At 44.7% G+C, this 23,847-nt stretch overlaps 1 protein-coding gene across 5 annotated transcripts; it reads left to right on the top strand.

Annotated features, from left to right (window-relative positions):
- The first annotated feature begins 1,848 nt into the window (after positions 1–1,848).
- Positions 1,849–9,081, top strand: LOC111846903 (sorting nexin-10B-like). 5 transcript variants are annotated; one of them, XM_023817624.2, is made up of 7 exons: positions 1,849–1,999; positions 4,676–4,717; positions 5,310–5,396; positions 5,726–5,826; positions 6,020–6,118; positions 7,453–7,749; positions 8,419–9,081. In XM_023817624.2, the coding sequence occupies exons 2-7, from the start codon at positions 4,691–4,693 to the stop codon at positions 8,504–8,506; spliced, it is 699 nt and encodes a 232-aa protein (XP_023673392.2). In that variant the 5' UTR covers positions 1,849–1,999; positions 4,676–4,690; the 3' UTR covers positions 8,507–9,081. The 5 variants fall into 5 exon arrangements, with proteins under 5 accessions (XP_023673392.2, XP_023673389.2, XP_023673391.2 ...); XM_023817621.2 differs by lacking the exon at positions 1,849–1,999 and adding an exon at positions 2,006–2,294; XM_023817623.2 differs by lacking the exon at positions 1,849–1,999 and adding an exon at positions 2,463–2,617.
- Positions 9,082–23,847: the final 14,766 nt, after the last annotated feature.

The raw sequence follows: 23,847 nt of genomic DNA, 5'->3' as shown, positions 1-23,847 counted from the left end.
TGTGATTTTTTTAAATGTAATGTTCTAACACCACAGATACCACAAGCAGGGAAGTATGAAGGCTAGTCATGTGATTTATGATTAGGCCAGTCTGGACTTTGTGTCCAAACAGGTATTCTGAAGATGAGATTTTTTAACTTGACTTGAAGCTTGTTGTCTGTTTTGTTCCAGAACACAGCAGTGGCTAGGCATTCCTTATGTGATAGTGCAAGCATGTGACCAACTCATTTCTCATGCATTTTAAGTCCCTTGTATCAGTCTTTAAAAGCATTACAGTACTTCCTGGAGTGTCCACTTCCATGGCAGGGTGTGTATAAGGTCATTGTAGAAGGTAATGTATGACATCAAAGTAGGATTTATGCATGTGGCACATGCCCATATGGAACAGATATCAAACACAGGAAGTGTACACTATGCAGGCCGATTACCAAAAAGAGAAAATGGACAAACGAGACACATTTTATTGAGATAAACACTGAATGTCTTGTGCTCTGTTGATCATTAACCGTGTGGTGATCTCATTTCTGCAGTCCTAATGCAGGACAAGGTCTGAGGAAAGAAAGAGCCGATGTCTCCACCTTAGTTTAATTAAAATTCAAAACTGTTGAAAACTGTGGAGTTTGCAAACAAACAGAAAAAGTGGGGAATAAATATTCACTCAAAATAAGGACAGATTTCAACCACTGACACCAACAGGGCAGGTTACAGTATGGTTACGGTAAGGTTACGGTATGGTTAATACAGGCAAATGCCTGTGCATGTTCATAGAGGATGATAAACAGCATAGATGGGAACAAGTCGCTCCTTGACGAGTCTGAGTCAAGTCTCGAGTCAAAACATTGCAAATCCTAGTCAAGTCTCAAGTCATGTGCCCTCAAGGCCAAGTGAAGTCCAAACCTTTCCATCATTTTTGCTGTCGAGTCACAAGTCATCAACTATGTCCAAATCGAGTTGTGAGTCATGTAACTCGAATCCCTGCCAAACTCCTTTTTTTAAACTTTTATTTATTTGTTTATTTTTACCTGTAGTGATTTAAACTTGCTGCAGCAAAACTCCGCCACAGTTCATTGCAGGTTAAGTGCTTCATAGGCAGAGGTAGGTTTAAAAGAGAGTCTCCACTCTGTCACGGTTTTTACATCCGTGTGTATGCGAGAGTGTTGGATCTCAGGAGACCTCACACCGTCAGATCATATTTCACAAAAAGAGCTGTAGAGAAATTAGGGTAAATGGGTGGGAAAGTAAGTTAGAAAACGCATTATTTTTTTGAGGCAAAATACTTCATTACTGAAATTTCCACGCATTCTGTTTTATTCTCTTTTTTACATAAGTTCATCCACCTCATCGGTTTTACATGATCGTAAATAGGAACACGTTTAATTTCCTCTTTCTGTCTTACTCTCCACCAGGATTTTACAGAGCTTCGACACAAGGCAGTCGGGCATTGATTGCGGTCACGTCGTGATCAAAGCGTATAAGTAATTTCACAAACAAAAAAAATCTGAGATTGTGCAAGTAAGACTTGCAAAATGAGGAATTAAACTAATTAGTGGCGTGTGTGATTTTTCTTCAGTGAATGTGTGATATGATTCCAAGCAAGTAAGTTAATAACTTCAGTTTCAAGTTGATCCAGTGCGTTTAATTACTATATTTCAGCATTGCCTTATTGATTTGTCCATGGTCGAATTTGCGGCATCCAAATGGCTAAGAAAGGAAAGTACATATTGTAAATGTACATACTACATGCAATGCTACTGAATTTTAAAAACTGAATTTTGAAATTCTATAAAATAGCACGTGCTTCTGAAACCCATCTTGCCTCCGGCTGTTTGCCTTGTCTTCGAAGATACGAACGCTTATATCGTCCTGAGCTGTCTCAGCTTAAAAACTGGCACTACCATTAAAAGATTAGGATATAGATCACCCAAATATATACCACAGAAAACAATCGGGACTCATAGGTCCTCACTAAACTACGCCCATAAGTGGGATAATAAAGAGGGTAGGTGAGGGGCGGAGCGTGGAAGTTGGCGTTCCAACAAACTGGCATGGATAAATAGCTCGGCTGTTTTACGGTCTAGGAAAGTTTGCGATATTTATCATATTGAAAAATTATTTTTATGCCAGGTTTTCTCAGATTCCTTTAAACTGTTTTGTTGAGCTTTTAAGCTTTGTGGATCGTAGAGGAACAGAGCGAGACCATTTTTTTCGTTGATCTTAACGTCTATATCCGAAGAATAACTATAAGACAGGAGGCAGTATTTTCCGGCATTTCTCCGCTACTCGCAATTTTGCAGGTATAGCGTACCAATATTAATCCACTAGTAGGAAATATTTTCTAATTTACTAAAACGTTTAAATAAAAGTGTTCAAATTCACCTGTTTAATATTTTAACTTTGTTGTTTTAATGGACAGCTTGTGCCAGATTGAATAGCCACGTGTAAAACCGTGGTTTAAAAAAAATCAGATGTGCTGCAGCATTTAACAGACAAATTTCTCACTAATGGTCTGGCTGCAGTTCTCACCTGTGAGTGACACCTGCGTGGAGTAACATTATTCAGCATCTGTAGGGCGTTACCGATTTAAATATAATTACAATTTAACGCAAAATAAAGTAAGGTAAGTTGTATTGGTTACAAATAATGGTGGTAGTTCTGCCGTTGAAGTTTTGCGAATGGCGGCAGGCTGGCAGCCTCGTAAGGGAATGGAAAGGAAAGATGGGCCATGTTTGCTGCAGACACACGTACGGTGATCAAATGTAGGTTCACCTGCATCAAGCCGCAGATAAAACGGTGTTCTGGTCGGTATTCGCATAATTCTGGAGCAGGTTTAATTAAAAAAACGATGATTGTATATTTATAGTATAAAACACGTTTTGGTAAACGTGTTTTATACTATAAATATACTATATTTGAGTATTTTGTACTACAGTACTTAAGTCACATTAGTTTATTCATAGTTATTATGGTGCGCTTCACTTTGTTATGAATTAAAACCGTTTAGTTGCCCGGGGTTAGGCCAATTTACAGTTAACCAGTAGACTTTAAGGGAACACAACACGATCCGACTAGTAATTCTTTTCCATCTTTTAGTGATGAAAAGGAAATCTGGAGGAAAGTCCTATGGAACTGTGAAATACAATAATTCTTGTAACGTGTAGCCAAGGGAAATGGCAGAACGGAATGTTTGGTGGCCAATGCTTGTCTGATTCATTTGCGTTGAGGTCCTCAAATCTCTATGAAGAATGCTTTGTGTAATACAACCTCGGTGTTGTGTGTCAATACCTTTTGCGGTGCGGATGAGTAATTTGTTTAAAAATAGCAATACCTGCCATTGATTTTTTGCATTGACATTTTTCATTGACTGCGTTTTTCTGACGAGGTTCTCCTCCCTACGTGCTTGATATAGCGCTTAATCTCACAGAACCTCTGTCACCCAAGCAGTAGCGTAACTGACGTGGATTTTCCTAGCTGCTGTTGTGGTCTTTAACTACAACAGCACTGAAATAATATACCTTCTTACGGCTGTGTACGTTTGAATCTCTGTAGAAACAATAATGCATTTTCATATGTAGAAGTTCTAGCAGCTGACCAGAACGGAAGGCAGTGTACTTTGAGGCCTTTCTCTCAACGAGTCACAGAATCTCCAGTGTTGCCAAAGGAAGCTGACTAACTGATGTCAGTGTCCATCAGTCGGCAGTTGACATCAGTAGTTAAAACTGCAGCTGTGACCTATATGCTACTTCTGCAAATCAGACTGAGCAAAGTGTTTGGTAGTGTTTGACTCTCCCTGCCGACCCCTGGAGGATGGGCTCCCCCTTTGAATCTGGTCCCTCCCAAGGTTTCTTCCTTCTCGGGAGTTTTTCCTTGCCACTGTCGCCTATGGCTTACTCACTGGGGGCTTTGGGTGGGGATGCTGTAAAGCGCTTTGAGACGATGTAATGTTGTGATAATGCGCTATACAAAAATAAATTTGTTTGTTGTTTTTGGTCTGTAATGGTCAGAGAAACCCTGAGATGTAGCCTAAGATTTGTTTGTTGTGGTGTGGGAATTGGGGTGGACATGCTAGCCTTAATACTTAGAAATGCAAGTTTCAGTGGACTTTAATTGTCTGCTCCCTCTTATTCAGTTAGGATGCACTGACTGCCTGGCATTCATGGTGTCATGCTGTGAATGGGTGTTTTAGACCATATGGATTAATGTAATTGTGTAACAATCGCGTATTTTAGTTTAGTGCTCAGAGTTGGCAACTCCATCACTGAGATGTTGCAATGTTAGTGGTATCGTGAAAAACAGAATTGCAGCTATTGGTTTCTAGCAAATAGTCAAAGAGTATCAAATTCTGAAATTAGGAACTGAAACTTTGCGTTGAACCAGTCTGCAGTTATGTAACGTCTGTCAGATTTTAAACTGCTTTAACTAAATGGAGTTCTGGTAAACTGGGCATTTGATGTCAATTATACACTTTGAATATTACAGACAAGGCAAAGACTTGTGTGACGTACACCCAGATCACGATGGCTTGATTTTGTTTATAATGTCTACCGACATCAGATTGTAGTAAGTTAGATGGTACACTGATTGTAACCCTGAACTTCCGACTGCGTTTGAGTTTCATTGCATACTTTGCTTGAGTGACTGTATGGTTTACAGCCTGACCCTGTGTTTGTTTTTACAGGTCAGAATTGATTAGATGGATGACGGTCTAACGAAAAAAGAGGTATGCCTTCTGCAACCATATCTCGAGTCTCTCTACAATAAATATCGTAAATCTCATAAACACCCTGTAGTCTTTGTCTTCTGTGAAAGAGCACATATTTTATTGGATTTCAACAGTGGAACTTGATATCTAGGCTACTATAGCAGTAGCTGACAGAAAGGCTAATTAAGTTATTCCAGTTTACTCATTAGCTAAAGCACAGGGGAGTGGTCTGGGTGTGTAGTAAGGTTGGTGTTCCATCCACAGATTGCCTCACAAGTTAAGTCCTCATTATTCTTCAGTGTGCTAAACCCACACCAACTGGGAAGTGTCTCTCAGGCGTGTAATTGAATAGAGTATTTGTCGTACTGCTGCTTATTTGACTCGCACTGGACCTTTTACAGTGTACAGTGTACCTTCAGCTGAATAACCTTGTTTTACAGTGTACAGTGTACCTTCAGCTGAATAACCTTGTTTTACAGTGTACCTTCAGCTGAATAACCTTGTTTTACAGTGTACCTTCAGCTGAATAACCTTGTTGACTGGCTCTACAAATATGTTCTGTTTGAGTGTCGAATTTGTGCAAGACAGGCAGGTTCTTCTGCTTTTCCAGGAGTTTGTGAGTGTTTGGGTCAGAGATCCTAGGATACAGAAGGATGATTACTGGCATACGCACCTGGATTATGAAATCTGTCTACATGTGAGTATGGTAATCCAGAATGAGCACATTGTAATAACTCATGATGGGTAAAACTCTGGGGCTGGGCTCTTCGAATCCAGACCTCGATTCCAAATCCAGGCCTTGTTTTCAGTTCTACCATATACTTAGTTTAATAATTACTGATCCTGATTGGCCAGAGGCTTCACACCTGGATCCTAGATAATGGAAGGCTGGAAGACCAGTAGGGTTCGGACCTTGAGGACCGTGATTTGAATAGCCCTGCACTAGGCCCACAAGGAGATATGTGAGATGTCTCTTCACCACTAAGACGAATGTCAAATGGCTAAATAAGAATTCTTTACATCCAGACCAACAGCATGTGCTTCAGAAGGAAGATCTCATGTGTGAGACGAAGATACCGTGAGTTTGTGTGGCTCCGGCAGAGGCTCCAGGATAATACTTTTCTCATGTAGGTGAAAACCAGTCTCACCGTTGCTGGGGGTTAAGGGGGATTTGGACCTTATTGAGTACAATTTATTGCTGTCATGTCTTATCTCTGGCATTGCAAAATGAGCGAGATTAGCGGTTTGCTGGGACAGATTATATCTTAAGGACATGGAGAAAAGTCTGACTAGGGATCATCTCTTGCTCACATGCCTCAGAGAGCTACCTAAACTTCCTCCCCGGAACCCCTTCTTCAGTCAGAGCAACAGTTTCCATATCAACAAGAGGATGAAGAAGCTACAGCAGTTCCTGGAAGAGTGAGTCTGTGTATTTTCCCACCAGGCATTCAGAACTGAAGGGCGCCTGCTTTTTGGAGATTTACGGCAGTAGCGATACAAAACCGTTACTTAAATGCCACCTAGTGGCTATTGCTGGGATGGTTCCTTTTGGTTCAAACGAATTGATTGTTTAGTTGTGTTGCTAATCAGATTAAGTTGTTGCTTTTACTTATACTTTGAATGCATCAACTACCCTCAACCGGGTTCCCACTCATCCTGGAAAGCCTGGAAAATAGTCAACCGATTTTCCAGTCATGGAAAATGCATGGAAATTGAGAGGAAAAAGTAAAATGTCCTGGTAATATTATGCATTTGCATAAATATTTTTCCAGGACAGTACAAGATTTTCCAGGATATTTTACTTTTTCCCCCTGAATTTCCACGTGTTTTCCGTGACTGGAAAATCAGTTGACTAACTTCCTGGTTTTCCAGGACAAATGTGAGTCCTGCTCAAGCTGATCCACTGTTAATTACAAAGTTGGACAAGCTAGTTGAGGGTGCTGTAGTTTGTAGCCATCCTGGTGTTTAGTATGTGGGGTTTTGGCACAGTATGACTAAGAAGTGTGTGTGTGTGTGTATGTGGGGGGGGGGGGGGGGTGCACACCCTCCCTTCAAAGCATCTGAGGTGGCCTGCCGGATCATATACAGCCAGGAGATGCGTTTTGGTGACATGGAAGTGAAGCGAATTGCCCAGGATGCCTTTGGAAAACGTGTACAAAACTATTTTGAATAGCAGCCCTGAATCAAAATTTAGATTTCCTCAAAAGTCCTGGGAGATGTATGGGTTTGCTGTATTTAGACATTATAGCAGCACCAGTCACCTTAGGCAGTCTCGGACGCTGCGACAGATTGATTCCCACGTGTGACCAATGCTGCAGCCCGCCGTCTGCGAGACCGTAACAGTGACGTAAGTCGCGTTAACCGCCGTGACTCGAGTCGAGGGATGCTGGTTACGCAAACGCTCTGTGACGTCCTGTTATAAAATGAGGTGAGCAAAACCTGCCTCGGCTTTCGTTTATGCAGCAGTAAATCTGTTATAGAAATGAGGGGTCGGGTTTTATTCTGTCCTCGCTTTTCCCATCCGCCAGGCAAATTTCTGCCTAGAAAAGTAACTATGTGTAAGTCTTTCTTCCTGCTGCTGGGGTCTTACGTGTGAGATCTACCACTTGAGCTTTGCTCTCGAGCTTATTGCTTTGTTACTGTGGGTGTGCGTTGTGCTTTATGTCTCCGCTCCGGGTCCCAGCGCTCAGTACTGCCTCCTGGTGGGTTATGGCTGACTGCCTTCTCTTCCTTTCACTGCCCCTGGTCCACAGACTCCTGGACATCCCTCTGCTGCTGTCTGACAGCTGCCTGCACCTCTTCCTGCAGTCCGAGCTCAGCGTGTCCAAGATCGAGGCCTGTGCTTCGGGGCTGACGCGCTACTCTGTGGCCGAGGCCATCCAGCGCTGTGGGCCGCAGAGCCGCTTCCCTTCCCAGGAAGCCCTCTGCCCTTCCCAGGAAGCCCTCTGCCCTTCCCAGGAAGCCCTCTGCCCTTCCCAGGAAGCCCTCTGCCCTTCCCAGGAAGCCCTCTGCCCGCCGGGCACCGTCCGCTTCACCTTGGACCTTGATAGGTACTCGGGCGCTGCTCAGTGTGCAGTCCGCAAACGGTGGCTCAGCTTCCGGGGTTGGTGCGGGACACTGTGATCGGAACGTCGCCGGTTCACATCCCATGAATGGCCGAGTGATTTTACCGTTGGACCCTTGAGCAAAGCTCTTAACTCCTAATTGCTCCAGGGATGGCCTGATCCCAATTTCTGAATTGTACATCACTTTGGGGAGGGGGGGTGGGGGAAGCATCTGCTAAATGAATTTATGTGAAGTTCATGGGTCTATCCACTGATGCAGATAATCAGGCCCTTTAATGGCATCTCAGTATTGAAGCCAGATATGTTAACATACCTGATTATCTGCATCAGGTGTGTTGAATTAGGGCTGCACCTAAGCTCTGTAGGGTGGTAGATCTCCAGGAGCTGGGTTGGGCAGCCCTGCTTTAGCCTAGTGCTTATTCAGAACACCTAGGGCCTATTTCATGAAGCAGGATTTCTTACTTAGCTGGATAACTTGTCGGATTTAAGGTAGTCCGGACTCAGTGCAAGTGGATAAAAATAGTCTATCAGGCCAGACTACCTTAAATCCGACAAGTTATCCCGCTAAGCAAAAGCCTGCTTTGTGAAAGAGGCCCCTGGGTAAATAAGGGTGTTTGCATTTTGGGATGACTCTGCCTGGCTCTTGTCCACCAGCACTTCATCTTCGTGCACCGGGACCGGCAGTGACCCTGGTACGCCCGAAGGGAACGAGATGCCCCAGGATGACAGCCCCCCTAGCTGAGCCCCCCCCCCCCAAGCCAGGGAGGGCTACCTGTCACCTCCATCTTGGCTGTGAAGCAGCACCAGCTGTGCTGATCTGACCTTCTGATCGAGGTTTCTGAAGTTTCACCCTAATGTTCACCAAAATGTGCTCTGGTTTCCGTCCCTATACTGTGTCTCTCAGCAGTTTTGTTTTTACACGTCTCGCCCTATGTGAAAGTGTCCTTTTTAATCGTTCAGTGTTTCCAGAATTTTTAGGTTTGTTTATCAGTGTTATGCAAGCAAGTTGATTGTAGATATTTCAGTGAAGCACGAAGACGTAGGCATTGTTGCAGGTTTTAAGCAAGACTTCTGTGAATGCTTTGTAATATTTACTTTTTACAAAAGTGTGGAGTAAGTTGAAGTGACTTTTTATGTTTTTCTTTGGGGGGGGGAAAAAACGTCTGGGGAAAAAAAACGGTGGTCCATCAGACTGAATTCTTAGATGGAGGTTGACGTTTAAAAATGTGCTGCATTCACTGCATTTTGACTTTTTAAATAACATTTAAGTATGTGTATTAACTGCGGTAATGAAAAATAAATGTTTCTGAAAAAGTTTACTGGTATTGGCTACTTTGGCGAGTTAAATAAAATGCTATAGATAGTCTCCATCTTCGTGTGACAATCTTATATTATGCATGTTAATCTGCATTAACAAACCCCATTGACGGTAATATTGGAGAAGCGCTAATCCCCGAGCAAAAGTTTACTTTACTCTTCGCTTGGCTCTGTAGAAATTCCAATTTGTATTTAATGATTCTCCATTATAACTGTCCGAATCGCAATTTCAATCGCAGCGCGTCACTTAGGTCACCGAGGTTGACGAAGCTAATGCTGCCGACAGCAGCGTGAATAGCGATTAAAATAATTACAATGAACGCTTGAAGCGTGTGAAAACTCTTGAGCGCTAGTTACTTATACCAAGAAGATGATTTCGCTTCAATATCATTCCACCAGTAAGGTAATTGCCAGTATCAGCCAGTTTGGACACGCTGTAATCTGTCATGCTTCCTCCGTTTCCCCCAGTGTTTAGTCTCGGCCGTACTTAAGAGTGCACTTATAAAAGGGTCTTGGTCGTAAGTAAAGACGATCACACTCATAAAACCATTTCCCTGAGAATTACGAATGCAATAAAACTAATTACTATTCTTGGTAAAAGCCTGGTCGAAGCGAATTCGGAGATTCTCAATAATCTCAAATTCCGCGCTGTACGCCTCATTAAAAGGGCCGCTTCGATCGCCCTGTTAATTACAAAATAAACAAGTTTGGTGGGCTACATAAAGTTAATGGCGAGTGATATTAAGCAAAACAGCCCACAAAACAGACTTTTGAGTGGTGCGTCAGATTAATAGACGACCAGGCCCTTACGGGCAATACGATGCCGTTTATTGTTTTTTTTAAGGACATACATTTCTGGACGAGAGAAGTTGCTAAGTGAATAAAATGTTAATGTAAATATTTTTATGTGGCAAATCATTTTACTTCGTCGGCTTTCTGTAGTAAAATGACCAGTTTAATTAGTCCAATTTATCGAGATTGTGTTGAGCATTAAGGGAATGGTCTTGGCAGTTCACTTGTCCCATTTTGAATATGTATGATGTTCCTGCATAATCAGACGTGCTGTCTAATTTTTGTACTTAAATTGGGCCTGCTGCGAGAAATTCTGCGAAAAAAACGCCAGTGCGCGTGATATATTAATGAAATAATGTGAAAGACTGAAACGCGGATTAATACAAATCATTCAGCGTAATGTTTTCCAGATAAGTGCAGCAATCCTAATAGACCTCCATTAATAACTGTGTCTGCAGGGATTCGTAATCTTCTGAATAAAAGATATATATAAAAAGACAAATACTTAATTGTTTGAAGAAGTGCGTTGTTAATGCGCAATTTAAAAAGATAACTAAAAGTTTCAATCTTAATTTACCTAAGGTGTCTCAAAATAACGGAATGTTCTCATAGGCTACTTCACCTACAATAATGATAATTACAAATATAAATATTAATGTGTCTATTTTACAGCTTTAATAATGAAGATCGGAATTCTGTCTTCCTGGAGAGATGTAGCACATTTAAGTTCTATATCACTGGTCCAAAGCAATAGTAACGGCTCAAGGTGTGCAAAATATCATGATAATTTTCCCTTTGCTGGTCTGCTCAAATAAATACTAATAGGACCACGAAAATGAGTTGAATTTTCGGGACAACTGGGGTTTGTTAAGCTAATACTGGAATTAGCAGCTGTTTCCTGTTGCAGCTTTTGTAATAAATTAAAAACAAGAAATTGACAATAAACAGTGCATATTACCTACACCTACCGTACCTATCACTATTTATACAGTAATCAAGTATAAATTTAAACTGAATTTCATATGCATTTAACAAAAATATATTTGGTCGCAATATTATGAAACGTTTTTGGATAGTGGAAGGCTAGGGTAGCCTAGATGCTAACGTTAGCACTAGGTGGCTGATGTTCCAGAGTTGGACTAAAAACTAAGGGTGCAGTGTGGGGTTTGTGCAAGGAGGACGGGCAGGGACACCAGCGGCAAAGCCAGGTGCTGTGCGCTAAGTATCAGACTTGGGTTGTGATGAAAGTGATATTGCGCATCCATTTTACCCGTCATCTTTGTTACCAAACCTGGGATTTAATATATAATAGGACACAAATCGCACACTGACTGTCAAAAGCTGGATTCCTCGCAGGTTTGATCACTTGATCAGTCACCTAATTCAGCATATGTATGTTTACATACTTGATCAGACAGATATTTACTTTAGTATTAAATAAGTTCTCTAGTTACATCCCACAATTATGTTTTCCCTGGACTTGTGTAAAAAAACAATAGCATTTTATGACTTATAGCCACATTTTTTACTTATTTCAAATATATGCCTATTTAGCTTTAAATAAATGAAAAACTATGTATTTTTCAAGAGAAGTATTACATGGTAGCAAAGTCTAATGAGATATATACATCTAATGCCAGATATTAGTGGCTGCGTATTAAACTTCGCCTGTAGATAAAATTAAAACGTTTTGTGTAAAGCAACATCAAAAATATCCATTACTAAATAAAATTTGAACATGAAATCCGAAGAGAACTATGTTTTGCTATAAACGCCCAGTAGGGGGCATATATGGCTTTTCATAAACATTTCGCCAAAGCCGCTGCATTTCTTCTTCGAAGTCTGTGCTCTCGCGAGGACCTCCGCCCCCCCCCCCCCTTCACGACCCCTCCCGCATTTAAAAGCGAGGCAGCTCGATTCCTCTGTCTTCATTTCAGTGCCGTAAAAACCAGGGCTCAGTTTTAACGCCTGCTTCAAATGACGTCTTCAGATATTTTCACGGTCGTTGTTATATATATATATATAAAATTAAAAGCAGATTGTCAAGCCTCTTTGTAGCGTGACACCAAATGATGTAATGCCTCACATCTTCGGTGATTTTTTTCATATGTGAAAATAAACGACTGCAGAACAGTGGAAGTGTGCTGCAGAGTGTTAAGCATGTTTTTTACACCAAGGTTTGAAAGGATTGAGCCCGACCAATCGGAGGGATAGCTAGAGGTTATTATGTCTAGTCCCCAAACCCTTATTTTCCATGGACTCAATGATGCTGCGTCAGTGCATCAGGTAATTTTTTGATCGACTGCTTTTGGAAGACGAGTTTTGAGCTGCGCTCTCGTGTGTCTCGGTCTGTACCGGGGAGGGTGCTCACTGTCAGGGGGGGCGGGGGCTTCGACAGCCCGGAAAGCGCCGTGTTCGCCCCAGCGCACGTCAGGAGCGCCGGCCCGTCTCTTGCCTAATGGGACACCCCATTTAATTATCTGTCATGCGTTGCTTGGGGAGGGTGTCTCAGAACGAGTCGTCCTCACCCCCCCCCCCCGTCGCCTGCACACGGTCGATGCGAGGGCGTCTCTGCACCTCCGCGGCTCGTCCTGTTAACGGTCCTGACCGTGCAGTCTCTCCTGCGATGGGTCGGGCCCCGGCGCTGATCCGTCCCAGCTTGACCTCTTCCGTCGTCCTCCCATTACAGTATAAAAGCGGCGGCTGCTGGATCCTTGTCAGCTGCGTGAGGCGGAGGTGCCTGGCGACGTCCGTAGGAGGTTTTTAATAAGATCTCTGAGGGCTCTCTGACACCTCGCAGGAGAGGGGTTCCAGGCGGGACGGGTCAGGGCCGGGTCCCCCGGGGGGGTTCCCGCTGGATCCGTCCCCACCTAGGTGCTGCCGCGTCGGCCGCCTGATTGGGAGGAGGTGGTGCTGAAGATGACAGGCTTGGCTCCGCTGCCCCTCGGCACCCTGGGTAATGTCACCCCCTCGCTCCCGTGTCCTCATCTCAGCTCACAAGACAACGCTGGCAGGTCCCAGCGCCTCTGCTAACAAAGCAAACGGTTTTAAGGCTGCTCCACTTAACGAAACGGCCGCGTTTTAAGATCGCCGCGTCCGGCCGACCTTCGTCTTTCTCATCCTGACCTTTCGATGACTAAGAACCTCTGACCTCAGTCCCTATTCCACTCCAGGATTAGCATTAGCGTGAATGCTAGCTTTTAGGTCTCCGTAGCATGGCAACAAGCAGGTAGTCTCCCCTCCATCTGGATTACAGTTGGCCATAAAGCGAGGTTGCTTGGGCCGTTTGGCTTAGACCCAAGATGGAAGCGTTTGCCCATGGACCAGCCAGCCAGCTGCGGCACCTCGTCGGCCTGGTCTCTAAGTAAGGGGGGGCGGGGGCTGAGTTCAGCCGGTACTTGGAAGCTGGATACCAGTGAGCTGTTAATGGGCCAGCAATCTGGCTCTCTGTCTGGCCATTTAACAACAGCCCCCACCCCCCAAGTATCGGAAAGGAGTGTCTCGCTGCTGCGCTGCAACAGATGTGTAGTGAACACTCTGGCAGAAGATGGCGGCTGATGGAAACCCTCCCCCCCCCCCCCCAAAAGGGCTCTATAACCTTTGTTTAAAAACCGCAGAAAACACAGTTCCTGTTTGCCACCGTAGGCGTGCAGTTGAAGCTAACAATGGGGATGTTAAAGACCCACTTAAGGTTACGGAGGGTCTCTATGTAGAGCCTTTTTGGTGCTGATGTCACTCTCATATGCGTCAGATGCACGGTGTACGTATTTACGGCAGCGAGTGTATATCAGCGTCGGAGCGCGAACGCGCGCGCGCGTGTGTGTGTATGTGCACATGCGTGTGTCTGGGTGTGTGTGTGTGCACTTGCGTGTGTGTGTCTGTATGTCTGTGTGTGTGTGCGAGCTCCCTTCTTTTCACCTGCTATTGTCTTCTGCTCCTCCGCTATGCTAATGCGGAGGTGATAAAACACAGTACTCAAATTGATTTGGGCCTGACATTTCTGTAAAATTAATTAGATTACCATATCTGGGCGAAAGAGAAATCCAACATTCATTATGAATTCATGATGGCGCAGTCAAACGGCTCGCCGCGCGTCTGACTGACACGGCTCGTCACCCCGGGACCCCGTCCCCTGACGAGCACATGGGGCAGGGCCACCGGACATCACAATAAATTGGGAGTAGGGAGACTATTTCCTGAAGATGGCTTATTAAGTAGGACAAAAGCTGTCTGTCTGGCGGTGACGAGCTCCGCGGCCCCCGCCTGCCCGGGGCCCCGCGCCGTCTGCGCTGCCCCGCAGTCATTTTTACACTCGGCGGTAATGAAGCTGTCAGGACAAGGGGGCGAGTGGCACGGTTTGATATTCAAATGGGTTTCGCCGTGCCTGGCCGATCGTGAGCCGGGGGCCGAGGCGAGATCCAATTATGCATGCAGAGGGAGCGCGATTCGGGTTCGGGGCGGGAGAGGAGCCAGAACGCGTGGCTGCGGACCGCAGAAGCTTGAGAGGACAATTAATATGAGCAGTGCTCTCCAGTTGGTCCCTGTTGATAAACACCATACGCTCTCTGTATGGTCTGCCTCCGTCTGGGCACCACGCTGCACCTTCAGGAGAGGTTAGGCCCAAACTGACTGACAAGGATAAATAATGCAGCACTGCAATTTCCTAATGTCATGCATCCAGCTTTATGGGTGTGTGTGTGTGTGTGTTGGTGTGTGTGTGTGTATGTATATGTGTGTTGGTGTGTGTGTGTGTGTGTGTATGTATATGTGTGTTGGTGTGTGTGTGTGTGTTGGTGTGTGTGTGTATATGTGTGTTGGTGTGTGTGTGTGTGTTGGTGTGTGTGTGTATGTATATGTGTGTTGGTGTGTAAACTACTGACATTTCCTTGATAGAAAATATATATAACTATATATAAATATATACCCAGATATATACACATATTATATGTATGTATCTTCAATGTATATATAATAAATTACACTATACAGTGATGTTCGAAATTTATATATATATTTTTCATCAAGGAACCGAAGACTTGTTTACAGAGGTGACACAACCCTGATTTGAAGATGAAGTCTTATACACTGGAAATGTGATACATCGACGCCCCTATAAATAAGGAGACAGCGCGTGCGGCTGAGAATAATACAAACGTGTTTCTTGCAAAGGTTCTCTGCAGAGGCAATGATCTGTAGGGTGGAAATTTTTTAAGACTCAGTCAGGTTTAACTCCAGTTTACGGAAGGCAGTGTTTTCGTTGCCCTGGGTTACACCGGACAGCATTGTCACAAAGGGGTTAAATTATAAACAAGATCCCACCCCCCCATGTATCTATGAAGATTGTTGTCAACACAGCGATACATCAAAAGGAACTGAATCTACTCTATGCTGTCAAATTACATTCTAATGACTGGGCTCGAGACCATCTATGCTTAGTGTGAAAATCTTTAATACAAATGATTTCTGACACATTTTGGCTGATTCTCCTCACCTGCTGAGCAGGCCGGCCCTCCTCTTCTCTGCCTGAGCCTCTTTCCAGCGGACATTGTTTTGCTGTTGCCGTTGGCACGGCGACAGCGCTTCGCACGTCAGCCGCCACAGGCCCCACGGGTCGCCGAAACTGTGCTCACGACAACCCCCCCCCCCCCACTCCCTAAAAAAAGTAGAAAAAAATATTTAAAACAATAGGTAATGGTCACAATAGCAGTCAAAGCACTTGCCCAAGAGCGTAGCCCTCGCCGGCCCTCCTGCTGCTCCGGCTCCGCCCACACGGCCTCTCCCGGGCAAACGCGGAGAATTAGAAACACCGCTGATAATCTGGAACCCAATCAGAGCCCGGGAGAAAGACGAAGAGGTCGGCCAATGGGACGTGACGCTGCTGAAGTGCCTCCCTGTATGGGTTTGGACAAAACTGAAAAATGTTGTTGCTATCGGATCCATCGGCTGATTACTGGAGACTTCGATTTTTCGCCGCGTCAATTCATCAGTGTCCGCCAGGCAGGTGTTTAACACTTTCTGCTGTGTCAGTGTGGTCAGCGCTCAGGATGAGGCTCGCCAATCTCTGTCTGAGGAAATCAGGCTCCTGACTATATCGTATAACCTTTCCACCCCCATCCTGCCCCTATCCGCTGCACCGCTGTTGCCCCCCCACCTGTCTCCCCCCCACTTGTACCAATAGCCCCTCTGCAGTGCTAATGTGCCATACGATTAACCACCCCCCCTCCTGTCAGGCTACATACCCAGCCCCCACCCTATGGCTCTGTCACAGCACTAACTCCCCCCCCCCCCACGCATCCCCATCTCTCAGCTGGCCCCCCCACGTGACACCGTCCTACCACACATCTGCCCCGGGCTGCCCTTAATTGCCCCAAAGCCACAAACCTGTCCCTCAAACCAACCCCCCCCCCCAACCTTTTTTTTACTGCCCCTGTCATTGACCAAAACCATTTCTAAGAGCAAATAAACCGTCGTACTGTTACAGACTCATCTCTTGTTCATTAACACAGCGTGTATTCTGCGTTGTTATTGCTGAAAATTAAAATCTCGCTTTTTATGAGACTTGGATTCCCCCTTTAGCTGAAGAGATTTCACTTTCACAGCCGATAATTCCCCTTTGCATTGGGTAAGTCAGTAACCCTTGACAGTTTCCTATTACTTCAAATAATAAGTCGGTAGCTGTATTAGATGTAATTTACAGCAATATTGCTGATAACTGAAATGTAAATATCCCAATGATTGTATGTAATTAAGTGTTCAGGTGAAAAGGGACCAGGAACCCAGAAGCAATAACCTGCCTGTGCAGTAAAACCAAAGGCCGAACCCACCAGGTGAGAACCACCAATCACAAGCAGTTTATCAAACAGTCAGTTACCCTGATGACTCTATTCCCACTCCTCTGGAAATGCCGATTTGTCATTGGTCGGCCCGACTTGAGGGTGTGTCAAAGCTGGCACGACTATAGACAAATGGCAGCAAGAGTCTGGAATCCATCAGCATCGGATTAGCTGCCTTTTTTGAAGTAGCCATCACATTAAGGTATGGTGGATGTGGGGGGGTTACGTCAAGGGAAAAATTAGTAGTATGAAAAGGGATAAGAACAGAGGTGGGGGAGAGGAGGAGAAAAGTAAAGTGGAAATGAAGGAAGGATATGAGAGTTTTTGAAGCTATGTTGCTTAATGAGCCAACTGTGCAGTGAAAATGTTTATTTTCTTAATTCTGCACTAGTCCAATTGAAATTTTAGTCACGAATCACCATGTTATGATTCCCAGTTATTACTGCATCAAAATCAGTCCACCGTTCAATCGGTTGCTTTACTGTTTTTCATTAAAAGCAGGGCGCCTGCATAATTATATAAAAATAAAAGGACATCAAAGTATTACGCAAAAACAGTAGGAAAAAAGGAGGAGGTCAGGCAATGTTGAAACAATGTGGGCGATATAGCTTTGAGTTCATATACTGTGTTTTCATTTACATGCTGTGTTTAAGTGTAGATTCGTAACACACTCCCTTAGTTCTGACAGAGCTCCTTAACAGGGCTAGAACCCTGACCCATGACATTCCTCTCCAAACTGGGGGAAAGTTGTGCACTCTGACGGAATGAGGGCAGAACGCTTCATCGTGGCCTGGTAAATTGGGGATGAAATCAATAACACTTCATCCCACTCTGCCTGACTTGACATCCTAAATAGTAATGACCTCAAACAAATAACCTAATTGCTCCACGAGGCTGTCAAAACCGGACGCCTGCTTTTCCTTTCAATGTAAGACTTGTCAAAAGAGAGGAAGTTGAGCCTATTAGGTACGTGAACGTCTTCAACATTCCAGTTTTCCTGTGAAGAATGACCCTTAACCTGGACATGAAACTGGAAGGCAATGTTTAAATGATTTGAAAGCCAGTTTGGCGTTAATTCAATGTTATCAATGTAATCGCTGCATCTTTAGGGCCCTTTTAACCTCAAACTATCATTTGCTTCAAAATTCAATTTAGCTATCAAAATTTTTGCTTGTTTATAGCGACGTCGTCTTAGTAATTTTCGGGTTTTTGATGGACGGGCACGTAATTAGCATCCACACCTGTTCCAAGGACTAATCGAAGTTAAACACAGGTGTGTGAGTAATTAAAGATGCCACATTTGCTTGCCAAATGTAGTTTGTATAGGAGTTACCTTTGTACATGTCACAAACAAAGGTTTTGACAACCCCCTCCCTCACATAGATGCAGCTGTGTGGCGCAGAGGTCATACTACTGTATCAAATGGCTTTTAAAGTTTATATCCAGCCTTGCAACCCAGGATACTGGCTAAAAAGTACATAAGAAAGTGAGCTCCCTTCCTTCATTCTGCCTACCTTTGCTTGTCACAGTACGAAGTACTTGGTAGCACTGACAGAGGCATACATTTGATTGGTCACTCAAAGAACCAATCAATACATTCGATCCAAGGCACAGTTTCCAGAGACAGATTAAATATCCCGGCTCCTTCATCCAGTTGTTCATTAACAGAAAAAAAAAAATCCCAGCTAATAATCTCATTTTCCAGATGCTGAATGCCTCTGAGTCCATTGGAATATTGATCTTCTCTGGCTTTATCCAACCACACCTGTGAGGTGCCCAACGGTTGGAAGTGTTACAGCCATGGATTTTACCATGCAGGGTATATAATTGTGTTCCCTGGTCTGAAATATTTACTCCTCAGGTACTATTTTCCTAAGTGGAATTGACTGTACTATAATTGCCTGTTTCAGTGGTCTATTGGCTGTTAACCTTGAGCTGACTGTGGTGGAGCAGACACGGCCTGCGCTGTCGGGGAGCCGGCTGCCATGACAACCCCGGTGACAGGCATCAGTCGGGTAGGTCCCCCGTAAGGGAGGGGAATCGATCGTGCAAATGGACCGCCCCAGCGCCGTCTTTACACGACCTGCACGGCTCAAGTTAATCAGTCCTTTCATCGGGAAGCCGGGTTTAAAAAAAAAAAAACATTCAGAGAAATGAAATGAATTTGACCCTACGTGTTTTTTTTTTCTCCACCTCCTTCCCCGTGTCACCCTAAACGAGCGAATCTTCCGAGTGTTGCGCTATAATGGCCGAAAGAACAGCATCCTGAAATGAAACAGATTTCGTAATGCTGGAAATATGTAGCGACAGGGGTTAGGGTTGCATTACCTGCGGCGTCCACCGGGGCAGGGCGGGGAAGGGGATGTGGGGAGGGGGTGGGGAGCAAACCCCACCCCGGCTCCTGGATGCCGTCGGCGGGTTGCGCGTTGGCTTCTGTCTCACCGCAAACAGAAGCCACGGTGAGCGAGAGGAGGTGCTCCGCGGGGAGAGGACGAGGGACCATCTGCTGCAGGAGTCGTGCTGCTCCACTCGCGGCCCCACGCCGTGGGCCCCGATACCGCTCGCCATCACAGATTTATTTCAAACAGCAGGCGTCTGCATTTTCATTTCCCTTATAAAGAGGAGGGCCGATTGTTATGTACGCCTTATAAAACACACGCAGCATTCCAATAAGTTAACCGTTTACAGTTTCATAAATATTTTATATTTTACAAACTGCAATGAAATGCCCTATTATGTTTAGCTATACTTTCATTAAAATCATATTATTCACATTTTCAGCGTATGAAAATCTCTCGTTCACGTTTACATATTTGGCCTGACTATTTCAGATACCCACCGTTTTCATTTGGCCAGTTTTCTTTGCGTGTCGTTTGTTATTCTCTTGTTGGGGCTGATCGTCCGACAGAGACGGGTGTATTTACGCTTTGGTAATTCGGCCACTGCACGCGCAGATAAAGACGTTTCCATCTGTTGATGTTTGTCTCTCAGGGACTGTGCCGCACTCAAAGATAAAGACATCTTCATCTCCCGGCCGACAGCTGATCCAGGTGAGGTTGGTATTTATCACACTGAGGCTGTAAGCATCCCCTCCCGGTTTTGCTCTAACAAACTGGTTACATGAGAGCCACGTGTGATGCTTTCTTACTCGCGCGCGCATGGACATCTTATTATTTTTTCCAGGGATATTTATTTTTTACATGGCAGTTCTACGTGACCAGCCAAGGTAAAGCACCCATACTTGCATTTCTACGTATTTGTGTGACGTTTTATTTTTCTTTTATATTTATTTATTTGCTTCGTGGCAATTATTCCCTCCTTTATAACAAACAGCCCGCCTGTCTGTTGAACGACTCTTCACCAACTCACTCCCCTCGGCCCCCCTGCCTACCGCACCCCCACTCCACCTCCACTCCCACCACCAGCACCATCACCACCACCCCTCCCACCCTGAGCGACTGCAGAAGAATTGCTCCTCTAATGGATTCCGAAGATTCCAATTTCCCCTCTGCCACAGAAGACAGAAAATCCTCTCGAGTTCAATTATCTGCGCTTCGTGCTGCATCACAAAAAAAGAAGAGAAGAGAAAAACCTGCAAGAATAAAATATACAAGATCAGAGCTGACACGAATACAAGAACGTGCCCCTCTTAAGCCTTAGCCTCTTAGATATATATACAATTAGCATCAGTCTTATAAATAACAGCTTCGGTTATATTATGTCAATCACAAGAGCTTTTGGCTGCAGGGAAACAAAACAATTTAAATTATAGTTGGCTCTTTTTGTCGGGCTACCCTTTTAACAAGATAATTACAGGTCTATTCATTTGGTTTCTACAGGAGCGATAGATCACCGCCCGCCGCCCCCTGACCCTTGTGATAAACGTCTTTCGCTGGGCGCGCGATAACGCTGCTGTCCGGAGGTAAAAACCTCTCAGCGCGCGGCGGTTCCGCAAAGTGTTCCGAGCGGGACATGAGTGACACGGCACTGAGAGCATCTATTATTCACCAACGCTCCCTGCCATACGTCATTAAAAATAGGAAATCTATAGCCGAGACAAATGGCTTCTAAATGAACCAGTACAGACGGAGTGCGGAGATAGGGAAGATGTCAAATGAATTTTAATTGTCTTTGCCGGTGATATGGAATTTATCAGTTCGGTTCTAGAACGTGGCAGTTCTGTCTGCGGCGCCTTGTTCCGCTGCATGTATCATGGCGTAGCACGGAATTAAAGAAAGGTGAAGGTCACACGGATAATCGTGTCTGCAATCGTCCCTGAACGCCGAAGGAAATCTCGTAACATATCGCTTTCAGTTAAAATCTAGAAATCTAGCCAGGAGAGAAGTAGTGCGGAGAAAGAATTAAATATGAAAATGGTGTTAGGCAATTTCTTCGAATTACCGAACAGACGGTTGAAAAGGACAAAATCATAGATCACATTAAGTCCGAGTCATAGTCACGAGGACCTCAAAACCTGGTTTATAGGTGGTAATACATGTGAGAGAGAGACGGAGTTGGTGCACAATTAATTTGCTGGAAGGAATGCAAGCTACTGCAATAGACATAAATAAAGTAAAGAGTAGGCCTACAAACAACTCTGAAAAACTGTTTTTGTACAAATTATTAAAAAATATTAATTATTAGCATAACATTTGATCATTTGAATAACCAATTATGCTGTAATATCTCAAAAAGCAGTTTTTTGAAAACGCACATTCATTTAGTTCTGATTAAAAATAATTTAATGGTATTTGTCATATACATACATTTACAAGAATTTTGTAAGTATCACACAAATTGTCCTTGTGCTATACGTGAAGATTACAATCAGCAAAGCCTTACATCTTTAGGCTGAGCAGCCCAGTGAAAGCCATGTTTATGTGAATCGCACTGCTAAGCCCAGTTGCTCTGATTTATCCTGCGCAGCCAACTTTACGCGATTTATCCTGGTAATGAGCTGCCCTTCCTTCTCCCATTATACTCGACAAGTCCGGTAAGGTAAGTAGAAAATATAGGTGCCCTTCATGTAGCCGCTGCCCACTTTATATGGACAATATGGATCCTGGGAGCAGCCTGGGAATTGGCAACAGCAGGTGAAGCTGTTACACTGCGTTGGTACCCACTGGCAGATTTGTACAGTGCCCTGAATGCCATATAATGAGTCATAATGAGTTGGGGACAGATTATACCCCCTATTCCATTTTTACGTGAAACAATTAAAGGTGCAGTAAGTAGCGGGAAAGGGCAGTACTCCGCTGGAACAGGGTGGCTAATAAACGCAGAGGGGGCGACAGAGACCCCGAAAAACAAACATGCTTAGTTTAGGCAGATACTCTTCTTCTGCTGTGCACCATAAAGCAAAGCGTGGAGCCTGCATAAATTTTAAACGTCATATTACAAAAATGCAATCATTGCCAGGTAATTCAGGACCGTGGGAACTGTTAAGTTAAATATTTGGCTCTGGGATTATGGGGGAGAGATGAATGACCGCAGTACAGGGGCCGGGGGCCACACAGGTCGCCGAACGCGTGGATGCCGATTGTGTGAATGCTCGTGTCGTTTGACGGGGCGAGCGAGCAGCGGCATCTTAATGTAGATCTCAGGGTGATGGACAACAGTAATTCCTCCATAGGTTTTGAACTGTCAACCTACAGGTGAAAACACAAGGAAATCTTGATGGCTGTCACATTTGAAGTCCAGGGCTTGGATTGCTACTCTATAAGAACAATTCCAGGATCTGATAGGCTCTCTATTGCCCCACAGTAATCTGTAACACATAAGTCTGGAGAACATTGCTCTGGAAAATTAAATTCTGTTGTGTGAGTTTTCCTAATGTGCTATTTTAGATCCTTTGTTCGATCAAACGGCTCGACCACCGATGTTCTTAAATAAAAGAGTAAAATCGGGTTTGAAATGGGGTTTTGTGATAGTCAAAGCTCCTTTTTGTTTACTCTGTAACTTCTCGTGTAAAAACAGAAAAGAAGGAGACATTTTGTCTTCTGTGACGTCAGTCACAGGCTGGTAGGAGGAGGTCTCACTGAATTATTCATTCGCCATTTTAAATAGGACTTCCACATTCTGTGCCGGTCCTAAATTTTGCATGGCCGTGCTGTGCACTGATTTATACATTGGCAGCTAGGATGGAGGAGAGCCTGAACACAGTCTCTCCCATCTTTCACCATCTCTCTCAGTCCCTAAAACGGTGGTGTCTCTGGATGAGAAAGACAGATAGAGGGAGAGCAAGAGAGAGAGAGAGAGGAAAAGCTTCTCGTCCATCGCTCCAACATCTGCCTCGATCTGCCGGCGTCGCGACGCCTCGACATCTTTCTCTGTCACTCACTCGTCAGAGTCGAAATGAGCTGAGATGCGAGTTGTCGTTCATTCATCAAAGCCGACAGCCTACCTTTGCTTTGTTCAGCTTGGTTAGGTCTGTTATTTCAATTGTGGCGCGAGAGGGACGGCGGGGCTGCGCATCGCGCCCGAGAGACGCGCCAATTATGTGGATCAGTGGGATCACAGGCGCCCGGCCTGCCACAGCTCCACGTCTCCAGCAAATTATAGTGGAGTCATTGCCACGGAAACCGTGCTCCTCGGCGGCGGACCCAAGTGTAAATGAAACCGAACCTTTTTTTTTTAACATATCATGGACCCCCCCTCTTTAAATGATGTGCTCCTGTGCGTCCCAGAAGATGCGAGGAGGAGGAGTCAGTGCGGGAATGTTTCTGTATGACTGTATGACTGGCATCTCTGTGTTGCTGTCTTTACCCACAATGCAACAGTTCTGACTGTGCTTGGGTGACAGGTGCTGGGCCTGAATCTGCAGGTCAGGAGTGTCCCTGCGCTCCTCTTCAGCTTCACCAGATGTAAATTTCCAATGGTCTTCTCCTCTGCCCAGTGCTTGAAGTGGGGAAAAACACCGGGGTACTCCCCTTGTTATTCAGACCAGGTGCCGGTACTCCCCTTGTTACTCAGACCAGGTGCCGGTACTCCCCTTGTTATTCAGACCAGGTGCCGGTACTCCCCTTGTTACTCAGTACCAGGTGTCGGTACTCCCCTTGTTACTCAGACCAGGTGCCGGTACTCCCCTTGTTATTCAGACCAGGTGCCGGTACTCCCCTTGTTACTCAGACCAGGTGCCGGT

Source organism: Paramormyrops kingsleyae, chromosome 23, assembly GCF_048594095.1.
Source record: "Paramormyrops kingsleyae isolate MSU_618 chromosome 23, PKINGS_0.4, whole genome shotgun sequence".
NCBI lineage: Eukaryota > Metazoa > Chordata > Actinopteri > Osteoglossiformes > Mormyridae > Paramormyrops > Paramormyrops kingsleyae.
Note: the sequence above shows the minus strand (reverse complement) of the source record. Positions and strands in the feature narration are given on the sequence as shown.